This window comes from Natrix helvetica, assembly GCF_964273705.1.
Source record: "Natrix helvetica genome assembly, chromosome: 2".
NCBI classification, from domain to species: Eukaryota; Metazoa; Chordata; class Lepidosauria; order Squamata; family Natricidae; genus Natrix; species Natrix helvetica.
In genome coordinates this window covers 269,566,878-269,588,350 of record NC_138552.1, presented here as the reverse complement: position 1 = coordinate 269,588,350, position 21,473 = coordinate 269,566,878, and the positions used below count along the sequence as shown (strand labels likewise).

General features: G+C 41.9%; 1 protein-coding gene across 5 annotated transcripts in view; it reads right to left on the bottom strand.

Annotated features, from left to right (window-relative positions):
* EFR3B (EFR3 homolog B) overlaps positions 1-21,473 on the bottom strand; it is a 157,518-nt gene that overhangs the window by 23,088 nt on the left and 112,957 nt on the right. For 4 of the 5 annotated variants that reach the window (XM_081944334.1, XM_081944333.1, XM_081944336.1 and 1 more), the window contains 8 exons: positions 16,438-16,587; positions 14,094-14,228; positions 12,489-12,567; positions 10,926-11,061; positions 10,203-10,364; positions 5,106-5,217; positions 2,084-2,135; positions 150-322 (listed from right to left, as the gene is read on the bottom strand). In XM_081944334.1, the coding sequence (XP_081800460.1) occupies positions 150-322; positions 2,084-2,135; positions 5,106-5,217; positions 10,203-10,364; positions 10,926-11,061; positions 12,489-12,567; positions 14,094-14,228; positions 16,438-16,587 (999 nt within the window). The remainder of the gene's footprint in view (positions 1-149; positions 323-2,083; positions 2,136-5,105; positions 5,218-10,202; positions 10,365-10,925; positions 11,062-12,488; positions 12,568-14,093; positions 14,229-16,437; positions 16,588-21,473) is intronic. The other variant, XM_081944332.1, reaches the window with a different exon arrangement.

Sequence of the window (21,473 nt, the reverse complement as noted above, 5' to 3'; positions counted from 1 at the left end):
TCCACATCTTCCAGAGCCGACTCATAAGGCCCCTCACTGTCGGAGTCTGGTTGCAGCTCCAAAGGCTCCTGCTGGGCCACAACACTTTCCCATCTCATATAGCATCTCCGCTCTACCACAAAAAAAAAAAAAAAAAATGGATCACAAACCTGATTGTCTGGAATTTGTGCTTATTCTCATGGCGGTCAATGAAGCTGATGAGAATCTGCAGAACAAAAAGGCGAATCTCTGCATCCTCCATTAATGTAGCTGACAAGAGCCGGTCCAGGAAGGAGCTGGGAAGGGCTGTGAGCATGTTACTGCATTGGAAACCAGTGGAAACCTGCAAGTTCCATAGAGCCTCTCCGTTAATCAATACACAGCAGTTTGTTCGCAATGCACTCAATAATAATGACAGCTAGAGCAGCCAAGATATTGCTAAAACAACCTTCTCCAATTCTTCTTAATTCCTTTTTCACAGTCTTAATTTGTGTCTCAGAGATACAGTGGTTGGTTTCACATATTAGTCTAGGTCACTGATGGCTAACCTTGTTGCCATCGCATGCCAAAAGTGGGGGGAGCAGGGGGGGTTTCGTGCCTGTGCGTGCCCACACCCATAATTCTAGGCACCCTCCCCCCGCACATGCGCATGACCCCCTTCCCCCCCACTTTTGCCGTACGATCGCAGGTGGACCCGTTTTTCGCCCTTCTCAGGCTCCAGAGGTTTTCTAGGTGCTTGGGGAGGGCGAAAATGGCCTCCCTTGCCCCCCCGGAGGCCCTCCAGAGGCCGGAAACGGTCCATTTTCCAACTTCTGGTTTGGGTGTTGGGATGTTTTTCACCCTCTGGAGGCTTCAGGCGGCTTCCATGAAGCCTCTGGAGGGTGAAAAATGGCCCAACACGCAAACTGGAGGTTCGGGAATGGACTTCTGGGTTGCCCGTAGGGCCGTTTTTCTCCCTCTAGAGGCTTCAGGGAAGCCTTCTGAACCCTCCGGAGGGAGAAAAACGGCACAACACGCAAACCGGAAGTCAGTTCCTGAACTTCCGATTTGTGCGTTGGGTTGTTTTTTGCCCTCTGGAGGAAGAAAAACGGGTGAAAATGAAGGCTGAAATCAGCTGGCCAGCATGCACATGCGCGCTGGAGCTGAAGCTGATAGGACAATGCCTTGGGTGCCCTAAGAAATGGCTCCACATGCCACCTGTGTCACGTGTGCCATAGGTTCACTATCACTGGGCGATTTGTAGTTCAGCATGTGGGATAGAGGTGGTAGAAACAGCAAGTTGTAGAAATACAGCAACTGCCTTTTGTTAACCCTGGTTTAGTTTATGACTGTAACTTTTTTGCTTGTATCCTTACGATTTATATTGATATTGTTTCCTGATTGCTTATTTGTACCCTATGACTATCATTAAGTGTTGTACCTTATGATTCTTGATGAATGTATTCTTATCTTTTATGTACACTGAGAGCATATGCACCAAAGACAACTTCTTTGTGTGTCCAATCACACTTGGCCTGTTCTGTTCTGTTCTATTCTATTATTCTATTCTATTCTATTCTATTCTATTCTATTCTATTCTATTCTATTCTATTCTATTCACATGTTATTAGAGAAGTCATGACTCTTTGGATCACTGTTTCAGTGATATTTCCTTACTAGATTCCTCAATGCCTTCAACAATGGCAGAGCTTCTAATGTACTGGAAACATTCTTTAAAATTCAGGGAGATATTCAGATGTATTGAAAGTACCCCAAGCTGAACTGGGTAGCAGTCAAGCATCAAGAATTATCCACAGGATTTATTTTATGATATTTTGTACTACGTCATAAAATCCTTCAGGATGATTGTTACGCCATAAATATTTTATAAAATCCCTGAAATTTCAATTACACGGGAGTCAGAGTCCCTGGATTTTGGACACATTCTGTAAGTTAGCCCATTTGAGATTCAAAAGGCTTTGTCCCATGATACACTATTTTGCCAAGTTAAAAGATTACAGACGTGAATTTTAGTAGGCCAAAATGTACATTATTTCCTACGCAAATGTGGTATCTAATTTTCTCTGCAAACCTCACATGAAAATGGAACATGTTTGTCACATACCTGCAGGAGAGATTTCAGCAACATGATCTGCGTCAATCGATTCCTGTTCTCCCTAAAAAAAAAAAAAAGATAAACACTCAAGGTTGAAAAAAGATGGAAAAAAAAAGACAACCTACAAAACTAAAGGCCAACCAAAATCAGGACAGGATGAATAAGAAAATCATCAGTTGGGAATGAAATTGTGTATGAAACATAACCAAGCACACACAACCTCTTATAAAGATGTATCATTAGGCAGCAAAATAACATTCCTCCAGCCACAGGGTGGGGAAAATCTGAACCTGCTGTGGTTATGTGGGTGAAGCAAGCAGACAGGAGGAAAGGGTCACCAAAGCAGATGCGCTAATGGGAATGGAGTATGGTGAGGAATGCCGTCATACCAACTGGTCCTTCCCACTCCTTTCAATGTTTTGAAAGAACAGGGAGTTTGCACCCTTGATTTCCAGCAGCTCTAGACTAGAGTTTCCTCTAACTCTATGGGTTATACAAAAGGAATGTGGGAACTACAGATTGCCTGCCATACAGCAAAATATTCTAACAGCTATTGCTACAACTTCTCTCATGTCATATACCTATTCAAAAAGATTACTGCTTTTTCTGCCCAATTGTCTATGACCAATTCCTCTTCAACTAATTGCTTTTTGCATTATTGAGAAATAGAATCATTCTTTTTCTCTGGCAACATAGGCACCCTGGATAGATTTTGAAAAAGTTAATATTGGTCAGAGTCATTTCCTTCACCCTCCCCTCTGCAACCCAACCCCAAGAAAGAAAAACATCTGGATCTAAAGAGCCAGGAATTTCTAATTGGATGGATAAACTCTTCACAACCTGGACTTCTAATGTGCCATTAGATATTAAGGGACAGCCATTCTACTATGAATTGGCACATCTAAACCAGCTTTTACATCAAGCTACTCAAACATGAATCTCTTTCAACATCTCCATGTAAAAATCTGTTTAGAAATGAGTTGATGCTTCCTGGTGTTTTAATGTTTCCTACTCCCCCTCCCAAAGAATTCACAATTCTCTGACAAGACACATTACGTAGAAAGGTGGCCTATGATCAGGCAATTACTCTTCTAGTAAATATATTTAGGGTTGTGAAAGATGCAATAATTAACTTTGGTTTAATCCCAACAATCCAAGCCTGGCTAGTAGAACAGACCTGGTATGGGAAACTATCAAAAAGTGCCAGGATTATAAAGTAGACTGGAAAATTGAAAACAATTTTAGAAGAGGGCAAAGGTGACCTCTTTCCATATTGCTGACAAGACAACTACTTGGACATACTGAAAAATTAGTCAGGAGACAAGTTCAAATTGAAGTCTTTTCTTTTCTTAGTCTTGTGGGAAATAATCATCAAATGTCCAATAATAATAATAATAATAATAATCAATTCTCCCTTAACCAGTTATTTTCTGCATGCCAGTGTCCACAACTATATCAATAATAGCAAGAGCAGCAATATTTAACTCATCATACTAACTGTAAAGGCATTCACCTCCTTATAAACCTCCAATACCATCTATCCATACTACTTGCTAGAATCATCTTCCTAAATTCATTCACCCTCTCTCAAACTTTACACTGCTTATCACAGATTTCCAGGTTGTTGAGTTGATTCCCAGTCTTTGACTTAAATGATGATGACAATTTCTGAATCTGGGCACTGAATTTTCTAGGGAAAATTCCTGCTCTGGTGACAGAATATCAAGTATCTTCCTCAGAAAATGTTAATAATCCTGTCTGGGGTGACATAAGAGTAAAGAAAATTGTGTTTTGGCTTAAAGACCAATTAACGAATTATGTTTGGCTTGTATCCCTTTCTGACTATAGTAGAAATTAATATAAATTATCATTTATTCTTATTCAGAGAAAGCTAACAAGGCTCTATATCAATGTTTCTCAACCTTTGGCATTTGAAGATGTGTGGACTTCAACTCAGCAGGGATGGCTGGGGAATTCCTGGAGTTGAAGTCCTAAAATCTTCATGTGGCCAAGATTGAGAAACACTGATCTATGTATATGGGCTTTTGATAAGGTAATAACATCAAGGAGCATTCAGTTATATGAACCAGAAGAGTTACAGCCCCAAAATAAATTCCTTTCCTCAGAAGCCTATATTTTTTGATAATGTGATGTAACTCAGTATACGTATAGATTCCACAACTCAGAAACAAAATTATTTTTAATAAAAAAATCCAGATTTTTCAGTGTTGTGGAAAAAAATAAATTTAAACAGTTCCTTCTTCTATTTTCTCTACCGCTGCCTTTTTAGACAGTTGTCTTTAAGATAAGCATGTTGGGTACAGACTATGGGAGTTTAGAAAATGGGCTGTAGATAAAAAGTTTTTCTTGAAACATACAACTTCCCTGCACTTTTCTGTTCAATTAAATAATTATATAAACAGAGATACATGAAACATGACTTAGAAATTAATGAGTAACTGCTTGGATTACATGTGATGGACATGAAAATGGACAAGGAATTAGGAGATTCTTTGGACAAAATTATATGCCCTTTAAGATTAAAATATCCTCCCATTCAATTTTTGCATTGGGACACTTAAGATGGCAAATTATTATTTAAAAAAAAACCTTATTAAAAATGATCTTGATAGGAAGAAGAAAAAACAGACAGAAGGATGAGAGTAAAATAACTTGCCCCAAATTGGCATCCCCTACAGCGGGGTTGTCAAACTCCCGGCCTGAAGGCCAGATGCGTCACGCACTGGCCACGCCCACGCCCGGTTTAGCGAAGGGGGAAAAAGTCCCAATACATCACGTGACGCCGCCATGACGATGTGAGTTTGACACCCCTGCCCTACAGTGTTTAATAATACAGCTATAATTATTAGATAGCACAGCCAATCACAGTGTGATAATAATGGAATCATAATCCAGCACACTTAGAGGGTTCCAAGCTGGGGAAGTCTAGGCTGAAGGAAAGGAAATCAAAAGAGAGGAGGGAAATGAAAAAGAAGGGGAAAAAAGGAGTGAAAAAGAGTGTTGTCCTCACCCAGCTTTGCCCATGTCTACAGGGTGATGCAGAGAAGGAAGCGGAACTTTGCTCATGATAAACAGCATGACCTCCGACCTCTGATAGGTGGGCAGAGTGCTGGCAAAAGAACCTGGGAAAAGACAGAGCAGGAGAAGCATGCAAGATAGTCTAGTAGGGGTGAGGAAAGGCACAGAGCTGGTATGGGGACCCAATCTAGAAAGGACCCCCCAAAAAATAAAAAATCACCGGCAAGAAAGTATAGATTTTCACCAAGATTTTCTTACTGCCAGGAAAAACCCCTCCTTTTCCTATCAGAAGGAGAAGCCACAAACCAGATGCCCAAGGAAAAGAGATCAGGTCCTTCTATGAGTTGCTGTGGAAGTTGCTGGGGAGATACTACTTTCAAATCTTGCTTGGCCACTGCATGAATGTAATGCTGTGATCAACAGAGGAGAGCCACACGATGCTGGATCTTTGGACTGACCTAGATTGCCAGGCTCTTCCCTTTTTTTTAATGGCCCCTTTCCTGAACTATCTTGGTTCAGCAAGAAAGGTGCAGCAGAACAATTAAGGCAATCAACGCTTCAACAAAGTGCTCTTTTACTAAAGCACTTAATTAATTAATTAAACACACCTCTCAATGGTTTAATGTACAGGTAGTCCTTGACTTGCAACAGTACACTTAATGGCCAGCACTGAAAAAAGCAACTTATGACCGTTTTTTTCCCACACTTACGGCCGTTGCGGCATCCCCATGGTCACGTGATTTACTTAACAAATTTCTCACGTAGCAGCATAAATTTTGGGCTCAATTGTAGTCGTAAATTGAGGACTACCTGTATGAGTATGTATGTATATAATGTACACATATACATATACAAATGTGTGTATTTTTAAGGGAGAAAATAAACTGAGTGTAAAAAATAAGAGTCTGGGACCATTTCTGAAATGGTTCCAGATTTTCCTGCACTCTCTTTTTTAATAAGTCGAGCTTGATGGGCTAGATCAGGACTGTCAAAGTCCCGGCCCGTGGGACACATGCGCACCTGCTGGCCATGCCCACACCCAATTTAGCAAAGGGGGAAAAAAGTCCCGATATGTCATATGACGCTGCCGTGACTCCCTGAGTTTGACACTCCTGGGCCAGAGGTAAAACTATGAAGAACTGGTTGAGATAATAGGATGCATGCTTAAGATGAAGAATATTCAAGGCTGTATATTAAGACAGCTTCAAAATCTCTCCTTCCCCAAAGAACAGCCTGCGTATAACTCCCAAACCTCAGGAAATCATTGGAACAATTTCTTATTTTCCTTTTACCCCTCCCTCCCCCATTTCCCGCCCATCTCTGGTGTTTAGGGATTCCCAAGTCTCTGGTGACCTCTGCTGGCCACGCAGTGCATAAAAGTGAAGAGTTAAAAAATATTATCTTCTGCTTTCTTTCTAGATCAGGTGTGAAACTCCATTGAGGGCCATATCAGGGTTGTGTTTGACCTCAGGGGGCGTGTGTTTGTGTGGTCAGCATGGGCATGGCCAGCTCGACATCACTCGTGTCGGGGGTACCTGTGGTGGCCCGGGCGGGTCTGGGGGAATCCTCCATACGAGGCCCTCCTGAACTCCATTTTCACTGGTAGAGGCACTGTGGTCCTTCACTATATCCACTATATGTTGTAGATTTTAATGTGAGGATGCCCATAACATTTGTTACTTGGGACTTGGTGGGAGCTACAGAGCAGCCTTAGAATAGTTTTTAATCTGCTCAGTGTTAGAACCAACAGACTTTCAAGAGAACTATTATAAGCCGGGGGGGGGGGGGGGCTTTGTCCTCATTATTAAGGAAACTGCTCTATTATTGACTTAGATTTCCAGCCTTCCGAGGTCGGTAAAATTTGAACCCAGATTGTTGGGGACAATATACTGACTCGGTAAACTGCTTAGAGAGGGCTGTAAAACACTATGAAACAGTATGTAAGTCTGTGCTATTGTTATTTCCATACAACAAAGATCAGGGAATCCAGGCATCATGGTTTAAGTGTACCAGTCTTCTAAATCTTTTCTAGTACCTAACTTTAAAAGCAGATATGGATGGCTATGTATGATCCACCATATACTGCTGATGTTGTTTCATCACTAACACTTGCTGGGGTGACAGTAGATGCAGTTCTGCAACATTTGGGAGGCCACAAATTTACCCTCCCTTAGCTTTGCCATGAAGCAAGGATGAAGTGGGGCTGTAAGCAGCTTCATAGAGTAGTCCTTCCACTTACAAAGTATACTACATATGACTGACAATGGAAGGTGGGGCTGTCATATCAAAGACAATACATTATTGACAGAAACGACACCTGTTTGGATTAAAAAACAAGTTTAACACGGCATTGAAATTAGTTCAGAGCTCTCACTACCAACTCCAAAACAATGTTTACCCTGTGCTATGGGAGTCATACCATTTTTGTATCAAAACCGCACCAAATTGCTGCTTTAGTATGAGGCATGCAAAGCATGGCACAGAAAACCATATATTAAAAGGGAAAAGAGAAGGGGCAGGTCCTTACCCACCCCACCAATCTCAAGCACAATGGATTGGTCCCAAAGTTTCCCATAATTAGTACAGTTCTGGGCTATCTATGGGTGAAAAATCTAGGGGAAAATAGAGAACTTTCCATTGCTTTTTTGACTAACACTCAGCTACTGGATTTTTCGGACGCACCTACATTCACAGGAGGAAAACAAGAAAAAAATAGTTTTTGGCCTCCATGTGTCATGTTTTCACCCTTCCCAGCCCCCAGAAGCACTCCGCTGTGCTCCACATGGCCTGTTCTGGTTTTGGGCTCCCAAGCCCTCTGGGTGCCGCGTTTTCACTCTCCCTGGTGCCTAGAAGCACTCTGGAGGCCAAAAACTTTTTGGGCAAAAGCAGGCCATGTGGAGCACTATAGATTGCTTCTGGAGGCTGGGGAGGGCAAAAACATGACACACTGAGGGCTCGGGAGCCCAAAAATGGGACCGATTTTGGCAAAAATGGGAGGTGTGGAGCAGAGTGCTTCTGGGGGCCGGGGAGGGTGAAAACACAATGTGTGGAGGGCTTGGGAGCCCCAAAATGCCCGTATTCAGTCTATAAGATGCACCTACATTTTCACCCACTTTTAGAGGGCAAAAAGGTGCGTCTTATACTCCAAAAAATACAGTAAGTATTATTGGTGACATCATTTGTGCCCTAGTTCCCCCTGGGGTTTTATCTTGGAAGGCAATAAGAACGTTCACACTGAACTCTTCCTTCCAGATCAAGCAAACTGCTCTACAACTGTTTAAAGGTCTATTCATTACAAAGGCAGCAAAGTTCCATGTGCCTTTTGGTGCAAATTTCAAGGAATGGTTCTTGCCTGGCAGAAAGTTCTAGCACAGGGGTGTAAACCGAGGGCCGAATCAGGGTTGTGTTTGACCTTGGGGGGGGGGAGCACGGCCAGCTCAACATCACTTGTGTCGGGGTGCACGAACGCTCTGCCAGCGAAAATGGGCTCCTAAGCTCCGTTTTCCCTGGCAGAGGCACCACAGGCCAGTCCTTTGCTGTTTCCAGGGCGGCCCCACGGGCCAGATCGAAATGCCCTGCGGGCCGATTCCAGCCCCCGGGCCTTGAGTTTGACACCCCTGTTCTTTCACAAAACTTGGACTAAGTGAATTTGATGTCATCTTAGATACAGTTCATGTTGGACTCATGTAGGACAGAAATGTCTATTTAGATTTACAACAGTTTACCAAGGTGTTCCCCAAGTTGTGCTTCTCAAAATCCTTCTACCTGGAGATGCTGGCTGGGGAGTTCTGGGAGATAAAAGTCCACATATGTTAAAATGGCAAAGGTTGAGAAACACTGGTCTAGAAACTCCAGTTAGTCCTAAAAAAATCCCAAGAGGTTATTATACTGGGCTATGAGCCATGCAAAAACACAGCATGCATCCAACTAACAGCCCCTCACCCATTGTTAGAAAGATACTGATTCCATTGCAGGACTAGAATAGTCTCTTAGGGACTTAAGATGGCTCAGCATGGTTTTTCATTATTTTAATATGGAATTTACTTGGTTTCCAAAGGCACAGGCTGATTGTTTCAAACTGCTTTTTTATTGCTAATTATTACGGTGCCATGAGCAATCAAGGAGGGGGGGAAAGGGCTGAGTTAATTTTTAAAAAGTAGCTAAACAGAGGCAAATGTAATAAAACAGTTCCTGTAACACAAAGGATTGCAGACTTGACTCTAATTCAGGATTTCTCAATCACGACTTAAAGGCCACCCTATCTGGGGCTAATGGGCGTTAAGGAAAACAATTCTAATTCAACTAAATGACAAGATAAAGAATTAAAAAGGAGTCTAACGAAGGTTCAAGTTTTGCTGTAATGAGAAAAATCAACAGTAGTGAAGGAGTTTGGTTAAAAACCTAGATAGATTTTTTTTTAGAATGCTTATAGAAAAAGTAGTGCATTTATTTCTTCCTTCCAAAACCAAAGACCCATAATTGACAGATCTGGATGGAAAGTTCTTATAGAACTTTTACATCTGAGCTGTGCTTTTGCCAAAATTACACAGTGCAAGGGATCTGTAGAGATTGGTTGAGTTTGGGAGACAATTAATGATATGCAGTTGCTAGTTTCCTATACATAAAAATATATAGAAGAATCTGAAGAAGAAGAATCTGAAATATCAGTTTATAATTTTGATCTACTGGCAGTGGTGGTGATCAATCATAACTTTCATCCTTTACAAACAAACAATCAACTTGCTCATGATGTTTGAGAAACTTCAGAAGATTCTCATCCAGGATCTTATGTGTTTTGGTGAAGGAATGTTGTACATACTGTATGTCTTTGATTTCCTTTTCTCTGAATCAAAGCAAGACATGCAGCATTCAAGAAAAATTACTGAGATGCTGTTTCTATTTTCCTATCATTCTCTCTTTGCTAAATTGCTAAAAAAATAAAGAGTTGGCAGGATTCATTTCAATTTACAAGACTAATGGAAACCATGGATGGAGAAGGAAGCACCTGCAGTGCTAGATAAAACCAATAGTCCTGTCTTCCTAGTTTCCAAGCAAAAATGGTGCCAATGTTTGGCGCTATTTAGCATACCTGTGGTCTTGATTATGGCTTCCTGGAACATTCTTTCTTCATGCTCCTTAATGATCTTGATGCCACCAGCAATGACACAATCATAGCTACCCGTCAAGGCATAATCGATACTCAGCCGCAGCTGCCTTAGAAGGGTATTGAACACCTCCAGCACAGTTGGTCCTAGAAGCAACACACAACGTATCTTTGGAAGAAAGAACATTTGTGGGTTTCTGTGCATATTGACTCCAATGCCACAGGACTAAATGTTATAGGAATGTTGGATCCCTACAAAAAGAGGATGTTTCTTGCCTAAAGGATTTGAATGCACCTGTATTGCAATTGAACTATCCAAATGCAAAAATTAGAATTCCTGGACAGAGCTGATGTTGTCCTTCTAGTTCTCCAATTTTGTCACTTTCACTTGTGTTGCCCTATAAATCCCATCAATGTTTCAAAAAAGTCCCTGCTGTTGAGTACAACGTACTTATTTTCATGTTAAAAATCCAGTCCATGCATTAGGCTGCTCTTACAAATCTAGTTTCTAGATTTGTTTTGGCTACTCTGAAAGATCTCCCAAAGAACAATACTTGATCAATCTTTTTAATTGATCTGTCTAGGCTTCAGTCTCCAAATAGGCTGATCCGTACATTAACTGGCCTTTTGGAAAATTCAGTGTTTGGTATTTAAGAACTTTGATTCTTGAAGAGATAAGCCCTTTTTAAGGTCACCCAGGCTGCTTACCAACAGATCCAGAGGCTGCAATGATGGCTGCTTCTGAGAGGACCTCAACTATCCCTGCCCGCACAGTGGCAGCACTTTTGCTGTTGGCATCCAAGTGGCTCAGGAGCTGCTGAATCACCAAATGGGAATGCTGTGGCTAGAAAAAAGAAAGCTAGAGCAGCTCCAGAAATAACACAAAGGGCTATAAATACCATAAGGGGAATCTGAGAGGTTGAGTTATGGAAGCCAATGATAAGGGTGCTGAAGTCTTCACACTCAACATTTAAGTAGCAGATATGTCAGGTCACTGCACATCTCTCCCTTCTCTCCCTCCCAGGTTAGAATACTTTTCTACTCAACGAAAACAAAAGACTGCTGATCACAATACCAAATCATAGAATGGTATGGTAGACAGAAACTTCATGTTGAATAATTTTCCTCCTCCTTTGGCTTGGATACAGAAAAGCTTTACGTGCCTAAATATGTACAGTATATTCCTAGAGCCTTTTGTCATACCACTTGAACATGGGTGCATATGTGGTTATAGTGCATGACTGGACTAGTTCATGTATCTCATAATTCATTTTTTCAACCTAAAAAGTACATGAGCATTTAAGCCTCCTTAAGGAAAGATATACCGAATCACCGAAGCTGAGCACTTTTAGATTCACCCACATTGCCCTTGTTGTATGAGCTGCATTGGCTCTTAGTTTGCTTCTGGGTGCAATTCAATATGGTGGTTATCATTTTTAAAGACCTACATGGCAAGGGGGCAAGATTATTTTCAGGATCGTTTCTCCCTAAAGCATCTGCCCTTCCTATCAGATAGGATAGGTAGCCATTTTTCAATAGGCAACACTTGCCTGAAATGTTGCCATGTGGTGGGACCTCAGAAGCATACATTTTTAGTGGCTGCTGTTCTTTTATGGAATACCCTCACCCTATGATCTGGCAGGAGCCCAATTTTTAGCCTTCTGGACATGTCTCTCTCGACACTAGGGTAAAGTAAGGATGTCTTGGGTCGGTTGTTGGGACATCTCAAGGGAATGAACAAGGTACAGGGTCTTGGTTGTGTTTTTATGGTTTTAAAAATAATAGTTCTGTAGTTTTATTGTTGCTGTGAGCCATCCAGAGCTGTCTTTTAAGATAGGTGGTCATATCAATGTAATAAACAAATGAACAAACTGTTGATTTTACTATGGGTCATGCAAAGTTTGGTGTAGTGATTAAAGTATTGGCCTAGAAACCAGGAGATGGAGAATTCTATTCCATGAAAGCTGGTTAGGTGCCTTTTGGGCCAGTCATTCTGTCTCAATCCAACCCACCTCAACCCATGTTGCCATGGCGGGGAAAATACTAAGAAAAAAGGCAAGGGAGCGTTATGTATGTGAGCTGCCTTGAATTACTTTAAAGTAATAAAGGCAGGGAGAAATATCAATCAATCAATCAAATACATAAATTGTATTTAGGTTGCTCGTGATTCATTAAGGGAGTTTCTGAAGCACTGAAGTTTAAGCTCTAAACTAAACTTCCTTATGCTGTAGCAATAGAAAAATAGAAATGCCCTCTTGATGCAGATCTCACCTGAATGGAGTACATGATGATCTTAAAGCAACGGATTGCGAAGGTATTTGGCTCCCAAAGAGAGTGGTTATCTAAGTGGCTTTTGGGAAATAAGAAGGAGATACAAATTTTAGCAGACTTGATGTAACTGACTAATCATTTACCGTATTTTTGGAGTATAAGACGCACCAAGGTTTGAAGAGGATTTTTTTTTAAAAAAGTACGTAGGTAGATAGAGGGATAGAGAGGGAGAGAGAAAAAAATACAGTAGGGAGGGAGGGAGGGAGAGTAGTTAGTTAGGTAGGTAGATAAAGTGTGTGTGTGTGTGTGTGTGAGAGAGAGAGAGAGAGAGAAAGAGAGAGAGAGAGAGAGAGAGAGAGAGAGAGAGAGAAATACAGTAGGTAGGTAGGGAGAGAGTGTAGGTAGGTAGGTAGATGTTTCCAGGTGTATTTATCCATGTGCTGGAGAAGGAAATCGCTGACAATCTGCAGCACCTAAGACTTCGTTGCTGCCGGCACAGCAATTGATCAATGTAATTCTCATCAATCAGTTAAAGAGTTTTCCAAAAGGAAAAAAAAAAGTTTTTGCACTCTGCAAATCTTCCAAAAAATGGCCCGTTTTTTTGCAAAAATGGGCCCGTTTTTAAAAAAAGGCATGAACAGCCTTGCGGGGGGGTGGGGGGGGGTGGCAGAGTGCTCCTGGGAGGGGGTGGAGGAGCCAAAAATGAGCAAAAAAGGCCCGTTGTTCATCAAAAAAATAGCATGCATAGCCTTATAGAGTGCTCCTGGGAGCTAGGGGGGACGACGACAAAAAACGGCCTGTTTTTTGCTCATTTCTGCCCTCCCCACCTCTCAGGAGCTCTCTGAAAGCCTCCATAAGGATATGCACGGCCATTTTGGTGAAGGGGCGGGGCTTCTGGAGGCAAAAAATGCTGTATTCGATGTATAAGACGCACCCAGATTTTCAGCCTCTTTTTTGAGGAAAAAAGGTGCGTCTTATAGTCCAAAAAAATACCGTAAATTAGAAAGACAAGCTTTTTCAAAGATCAACAGCTTTAAACCTGTGAACCACAGACATAACAACGGGTCTTAAGATGGTTTATTTTAGAGGGATCACAGTGCAAATGCTAAGCTGGGATTCAGCCTAATTAACCCTTTTCCTTAGACCAATTCACAGCCTTGTTACGATTGATGGGAGTAAGGTGAGATCACTTTGTGCAAATATTCCCAAATCTCTTGGAAAAACACTTGAAGGAAAACATACTGCCCTGTTTCCCTGAAAATAAGATTTCCCCGGATAATAAGCCCAATCGGGCTTTTGAGCGCATGCACCAAAATAAGCCCTCCCCTAAAAATATTGCAAGACAGCAGCAGCCATGAGGTAACCACTCTTACTGCCTCCTGCACCTCAAAAATAATAAGACCTCCTGGAAATAAGGCCAAGTGCTTATTTCGGGGGTCAAAAGACCCTGTCTTATTTTGGGGAAAACACGGTATTAATGACGGTGTCATCATCATTGTTCTGGCCATGAGTCATTAAGTGTGAGGAAGAAGAAATTCAATGCACCCGGTTTTGATAAACATCTCAGAAGGGAAACTGAGGCAGCACACAATGCAAAGGACTTACATGAGGACAGGCTTGATTGCGTTTTTGATATTGCCATAGGCTGCCCGGCCCAGGAGCTCCCGCAAACATCGTTCAGCCAGCTCTGCTGGGTTCTCTTTCTCCTTCTCCGTTGTTTGCAAGGGTGAGGGAGAGCGGCTGAAGGAAACAAGGAAGGGAAAAAGAAGCAGCGACATCTTAAATGTCAAACATCCATTTCACAGACAACATGCAAGTAACATTTGTTTTATATACTTTTGCTTAAAGAGACCTTGGGAGACTGAAGTGCTCATTCCTTTCTCTCAGCACACGGAATGGCACACTTTCCCTTATAAAGATTTTATTAGTGGGAAAGGATTACAGCACAGGAAATGTTCATTTCTCTGCAGACAATGGCCACAACTTTCCATATGATCCACATCTCGAGAATAACACAGACACTTGATGAGTCATGAAGAGATCAGGCGGACGGCCTCCTCTGGGTCATTGTGGTGTCTCTGTACTAAAATTGATCTAATGAACGCAAACCAATCTGTGTCAGGACAATGAATCATACCAAAATAGGAATTTAGAAATGTAAGGCGTATCCTTACAAAAAATTCTTCGTCTCACTGGCCAAAATTGTGTACTCTGAGCACAATCACTCGCCAGGATTTCAGTCAAAGCCTCTTTCAAGCCAACCTGCAAATTGTGGAGGACTGAAGGTGGAAATTTCTGCTTTCTAACTAATTAGTCGGTTCCTGGATTACTGTACATTTTCTCCCCTTAGTTTAAAGAATTATTTACATATTCCTCATCGCATGTGAACATGTCAGAATGATCCTCTCAAAATTGAGAACATGGTTTCTACTGGCGGGCTATATCCGTGATGGAGAACCTATGGCATGCGTGCCAAAGGTGGCACGCAGAGCCCTCTCTGTGGGCATGTGTACCGTTGCCAGCTGCTCTTCTGGTTTCCGGTGCACTGGCCTTCACAAACCCCAGGAAGCAGCCTGAAAAATGGCCCAAAAACTGCCCAAAAAACAGGCCGGGTTTTGGGCCACAAATGGCTGAAAAATAGTCTGAAAAACAGTCTGAAAATGGCCCAAAAATGGCCCCAAAAGGCCAAAAAACAGGCATGTGCACACCATCCAGCTGGTCTTTGGGTTTCCGGTGCTCCGCGAAGATGAGCTGACTGGCGCGCATGCAGGTGCCGGGAAACCAAAAATCAGCTGGTCTTCAGGTTTTGTGCTCCGATGTGTGCCCATGTGCGCACGTTCCGGTTTGGGCACTCAGTGCCGAAAAGGTTCACTATCACTGGGCTATATGAAAGCCTGGATCACAGCAGGAGGGTTTCCAGTGTTTTATGGGTCCCATTCTCTCCTGTGCAGACAAAATCATGAGAAGTAATGCGCTTAAAATCTGGCCATCTACTCTAAAGGTCAGTGTTACAGTCCAGGCTTCTGGGAAGGAATCTTTCAACACAATGCTAGGAAACTATTTGTGGCTTTCAGCCATAGGTTGTCCACCTCTGATATGTGTCAGTGAACAGAACTATTTCTATTCCATATAAGTCTTCTATAATTCTACAACCCCATGACTTTGATAAAGCAGAATGGTAGGAATGTCAGGATAGATAAAGACAAATTCTTCATACAATACATGGTTACACTCGCAATTTACTCTTTGGAAATACGGAGAAGGCTGCAAATTTGAATCACTTTAATAGAGGGAATAGAAGAACTGCTTCAGAAAGATGGTGTCAAGATAAAACTGTGTGCTATCTTGTGGTCTAGAGGAAAGTCGGAGCATACATCTACTAAGAGCCATGGTGACACAGTGGTTAGAATGCAGTACTGCAGGCTACTTCTGCTGCCTGCCGGCTGCCTGCAATTCGACAGTTCAATTCTGACCAGTTCAAGGTTGACTCAGCCTCCCATCCTTCTGAGATCGATAAAATGAGGACCCAGATTGTTGGGGGCAATATACTGACTCTGTAAACCTCTTAGAGGGGGCTGTAAAGCACTGTGAAGCGGTATATAAGTGCTATTACTACTTATTAGATGCACGACATAATAAAATTAGTGGTATAAACATAGAGACAAACATGAAAAAAGACAAATCGTGCAAGAGACTGTAGTAAGAATGTTACAGTTCAAGCAGAAAACAAATGAATCCAAGATTAAATCAGTGTGAAGGTAACTTACATCTTGATGAGCAGATGTTGGAGAAAGGAGAAAAAGAATTACTTTCTGTAGAGACCAAGCTACTCATTATAGGGTTCATGGTCTCAAATTTGCTAGGCAAGTCTCTGATGTGTTTCCAATTCTAGATTTTCACAAGTAGCAAAGTCTAATTTTGCAAGAACACTGCCAACAATTCCAGGTACCTTTCTGCTTCCTCTGCATGCTGAAGGTTGAAGAGCAATGAAGGCACAATCTTGTCCATATGTTGAGGGTCCCAGATGTTTGCCTGCAACTCATCATTAACTGTTTTCCGAACCACACCCTGTAGTCCTTTGATGCCAGACATCCGGATCCTTTAGGAATGAAAGACTAATTTTAAGAAGGTAACAGGAAATGGGGTTTTCCTTCTATTTGTATCTCTTTGTAATGCTTGGCTTCTGAAGGATATGGAACGTGTACATTCTAGGACAATGGTTCCTAGGGTGCCATATGGAATGCATAGAGGCACTGTGGGATATTTTACAACTTAATAAACAGCACTGTTAGTGAATTAGCTGCAGCACCCCGGGATGTCATAGCGCACAGTTTGAGAACTGCTAAGGGCACTTTGAACCAAGGAAGTTTGAAAACTTTGGTGCTTGGGAGTAATTCTCCAGCAAATAGAAGGGAGAACCTGTGGTAACAACGGCTTGTAGCAAAAGTTTTAAAAAGCATTTTGGGCATCAAGACCCACAGCAAAACAACTGTTCCTTATGTTTAAATAGTATAAACAATGATACGGGCAAATTCAATGCACAAATCAATCAATCAAACCTTTATTGTCAATGTACAGTATATGTACAATGAAGTTGAAAGATTTCAAAGATGATTATGGTAGCAGCAGGCCAGTTAGAGAATGTCAAAGCCCCTTAACATCCCAGTTCAAATCCTTATTTTTCTATAGGCTAAGCATAATTTAGCTGGCCATTTTAATCTTGGTCCAGAGTCCTCTCTTAGCTTAGTGAATTTGATGAAATTATTGTAAGGCAAATAGGAGAGAAAACTACCTATGCTGTTTTGGGGCTTTTGGGTGAAAAGGGAATTAAAAATATAGTTAGAGAAATAATTACTAACAAATATATATAAAAAAATTAATATTACATTACTAATGCAATGTAAGAATAACAGACCCACGTTGATCATTATGCATGTACAAGTTGAGCTTGTAATTAATGGAATGTGTTATTTTGAGTTCATCCATTTCATCCACTGGCAGTCTACCCATGAAAGAAGTAAGAAAAATGGGGATGTGTGAATGTGAAGAGAAGAGAAGAGAGACAACTCTGTATTTTGAAGACAATTTCCTTGCACCTGGGTATTTTAGTATTCCTGAACTGGATGATCTGCTTTGGAACATGGCACCTTATGGTAACATTTTCCTCTCTCCCTCAAAATAAGGATAAAAATCTAAGCATCTACTCGAATATATGGCATGGTAGTGAATTTCATCAGTAAATTTAAAACTCAACTGAAATAACCCTTTCACATTAATCTGTTCTGAACCTCCTGCCAAACCAGGTGGCACAGAACTTTAACCCTAATATGAGGGAGGACAACATTTGCCCCAACCCTCAATTCCAAAACATGTAGAAAAGAATAAAAATAACAGCATTAATAAGAGGGAAGTAGCTGAAGAGTTTTAGTCACTAATTAGGTGACTACATGAAAACACATCCCCCCCCCGGCGTATTATATTGTATACTACCACCTTCACCCTTAGCCTTGGCTTTTCATTATCCCTCAGCTTCTGAAAAGCTTTTCCAGGCTTCCATATTTGTCAAAGAGCAAGAAGAAACAATTAAAACACATCCTTAGCAGATTAATTGTAGGACACAGTTCATCCTAAGAGCAGCAGGGAGCATGATAGCGGGCAGATGCGAAAATAGATCTAAGACAGCAGCAACCCACAGTGCTTGGTAGGCGGGGAAGAGGAGGGCAAGAAAACACGAATTGCTTTTAAAAGGGGCTATGGCAGAGGCAGAGCTGGCGGGAAGTAAATATGCACCAGATTTCTACTAGAGCAGGTGTGTCAAACTCAAGGCCCGTGGGCTGAATCCAGCCCGTGAGGTGCTTAGATCTGGCCTGTGGAGCCGACCTGGATACAGCAAAGGACCAGCCCGCAGCCATCCCCAGCTCCGTTTTCACTGGCAGAGGGTTGCAGGAGGCCGTCTCAGCCGAAAATGGGGCTCGGGAGCCCGTTTTCGCTGGCAGAGCACTCAGACCACCACAGGCATTCCCGACATGAGTGATGTCAAGCTGGCCAAGCCCACCCTGGCCACGCCTATCCTCCCCCCCCCCGAGGTCCAACACAATCTTGATGAAATGAAATCGACACCCCTGTACTAGAGGAAGAATCATCTTCATCAAAAGGGAAGGAGGATTCTCTATTAAATTTGTCCTTTCGGAGATTACAAGTTCCACAGATAAAATGACGATCACATCCAGAATTCTGTTTTATCATTCTTGCGATTCTGCAAGAATGACAAATTGGAAGGTTGAGGGGGCCTACTGATTGAAGAGATTCATATTCCTCGGTTGTATTTTTAGCGATTAATCCCACCCAACTCAGCTAACTTGAAAAAATCGCTACAAACGGCAGATGGATAGGAATACGAGACTCATTAATTAAAAGTGAAGGATCCAGTATAGGAAAGAGAAGAGGGATGAAGATATCAGAGCATGCTTGGAATATCTGAAGGGTGCAAAGTTTGTGCTTCACTGTTCTTGAGAACAAGATAAATGGAGCGGATTTAAATTACTGTATCTAGATTTCAATATAACATTGGTACTAGTTTTTTAATAGAAAAGTTTGATAGTGGAGTCAAGCTAATTAGGAATGTCTAATCAGAAATTCTTCGAATATAGCTTGGACACCATGAGGAGACATTTTAAGTTTTGGAAAACCTGTGTTGAAATAAAAGAGGAAGTTCAACTTAGTCAAAATTGTTCCTTCCAATTTTAAAGTTGTTCGATTTAGGAAATGCTCCTGAAAGAATATATATTCTTTCTGCCTATAAACGAAATTAATGCTGGACACCATCACCAGAAAACAATCTCTGTACCTTTTACACTGAAATTTGGAAAAGCAAGATTTATTTATTTCATTTCATAGTGTCCTGGGCACACAAGCTTTAAGGTAAAGGTAAGGTAAAGGTTCCACTCGGACATATGTGCTAGTCGTTCCCGACTCTAGAGGGCGGTGCTCATCTCCGTTTCAAAGCCGAAGAGTCAGTGCTGTCCAAAGATGTCTCCGTGGTGATGTGGCTGGCATGACTAAATGCCAAAGGTGCACAGAACGCTTGTTACCTTCCCACCAAAGGTGGTCCCTCTTTTTCTACTTGCATCTTTACATGCTTTCGAACTGCTAGGTTTGCAGAAGCTGGGACAAGTAACCGGAGCTCACTCTGTTATGCGGCGCTAGAGATTCAAACCGCTGAACTGCCGACCTTTCTGATCGACAAGCTCAATGTCTTAGCCACAGAGCCACCGTGTCCCTAAACCTACAGCAAATATTTGCTCCTGGGTCTGGATGCCATGATGAATTAGAAACGGCAGGAACCACTTCACACCATTATGATACTTTTGTATCACGCCTGATTCATCTGTCTAACTGATTCAGGGATTTGGTTCTAAGTCATGGCTCTTGTCTTGTTTGGAGGGATTCCATTCTTTCTTCCTCAGCTTGCCTTGTCAACATAGGACTTTGCAATATCCGTATAGATTACTATACTTGGAGTTTGTTAGGGAAGTTCAACAGGAGAAAGAGAACACATGCTTAGGGAAGCTGTTCTGATCTCATGCCTGTGAATAAACCAGAACACAGGCTTGGCTGTTTGCCACTGTTTAATTATTGAGATAACGAATCCTTTGGCTGAGGGTCCAGACAACTCATGTTCAATAGAGTAACTCTGCAGCAACCCAGATAATTCAAATGAAGCAACGCAGACAGTCCAAACGAACAGACCCGGCTAGAATACACATAGATTTTCTTAACTACTAATTCGAATGGTTGTTTCCTGCAAATGTTCCCTCCCAACGCCTCACCTATAATCTCTCTTGGGAGGGGCCAATCCACAACCACCTGTGCTTAATCATCTTCTGTGAGTCTGCCTACGAAGTTGCTGCTTCCGTTTCTCAGCCCTTCTCAATCTAGCATCAGGGACAAACTGCCTTTGATCCTCCCCACTGCTCCATGCCTCAGGCGCCTCCTGGTGGTCAACCAGCCTCTCTGGTCCCTGCTCTGAGTCTGAACCCTGCACAGGGTCCTCCACATCGTCCAGGGCAGACTCATATGGTTCCTCGCTATCCGAGTCCATCAGCAGCTCAACTGGATCTTGCTGGGCCACAACAGGAAGCTATGTATTTGAAAGGGCTATGTACTCAATTGAACAACTGTCTAATATAACATTACTTCTTGAAGAGTAATAGGGTAGAAGGAATATAAGGAATGAGCCCACAGAGCAAGCAAATAGTTTTTTTAGTTGAGCTTGAGGTTGGGGTGGGGGGAGGGCTCTAGTAATTCTAAGTGAAGAATGTGTTCTGTACTTAACTACTTGAGAAGTGAAGATATAAATATTTTTCTTGGATGGAGACTAGAGCAATGTTTCTCAATCTCAGCCATGTTAAGATGTGCAGATGTCAACTCCCTGAGTTACAACCCATGGGAGTTGAAGACAACACTCTCAAAACAAAGAACCCAGACAAAGATATGAGAATTGCAGAAATGAGTGAAAGTATGGTCTAATAATACCTATTACATCAGCAACAGCAACTGAAATATACAATTTGTTCACAGAAACCAAAGCAACAAAGGGAGGATGTACGCTAAATTACCTATCTCTGCCCTAAAATTAAAATAGGTGCAAGAGAGAACAACTGGGTAAAATAAATGGAGGAATAAATGAATAAAAGCTGTAACTGATATTTGCTTGTTGCCCAACAAAAAGAAGATGTGGATGATACTTTGCAAAGGCAAACCTCAGAACTTCTAAAATAGTATGAATTATTAGTGATGCAGGACTACAACCATCATCACATCTGTTGGGGGGGGGGGGGGGAAGCTTCCACCAAAGATGGTTCAATACATTCTCAACTTCTCTTGTTGACAAATTTCTCTTCCAGAGAAGGGACGAAAGCAGAAAAAGGTCAGTTAACTGTGACCAACTTGAGAACCACTTTGATCTAGTGCTGCACTAGAAAT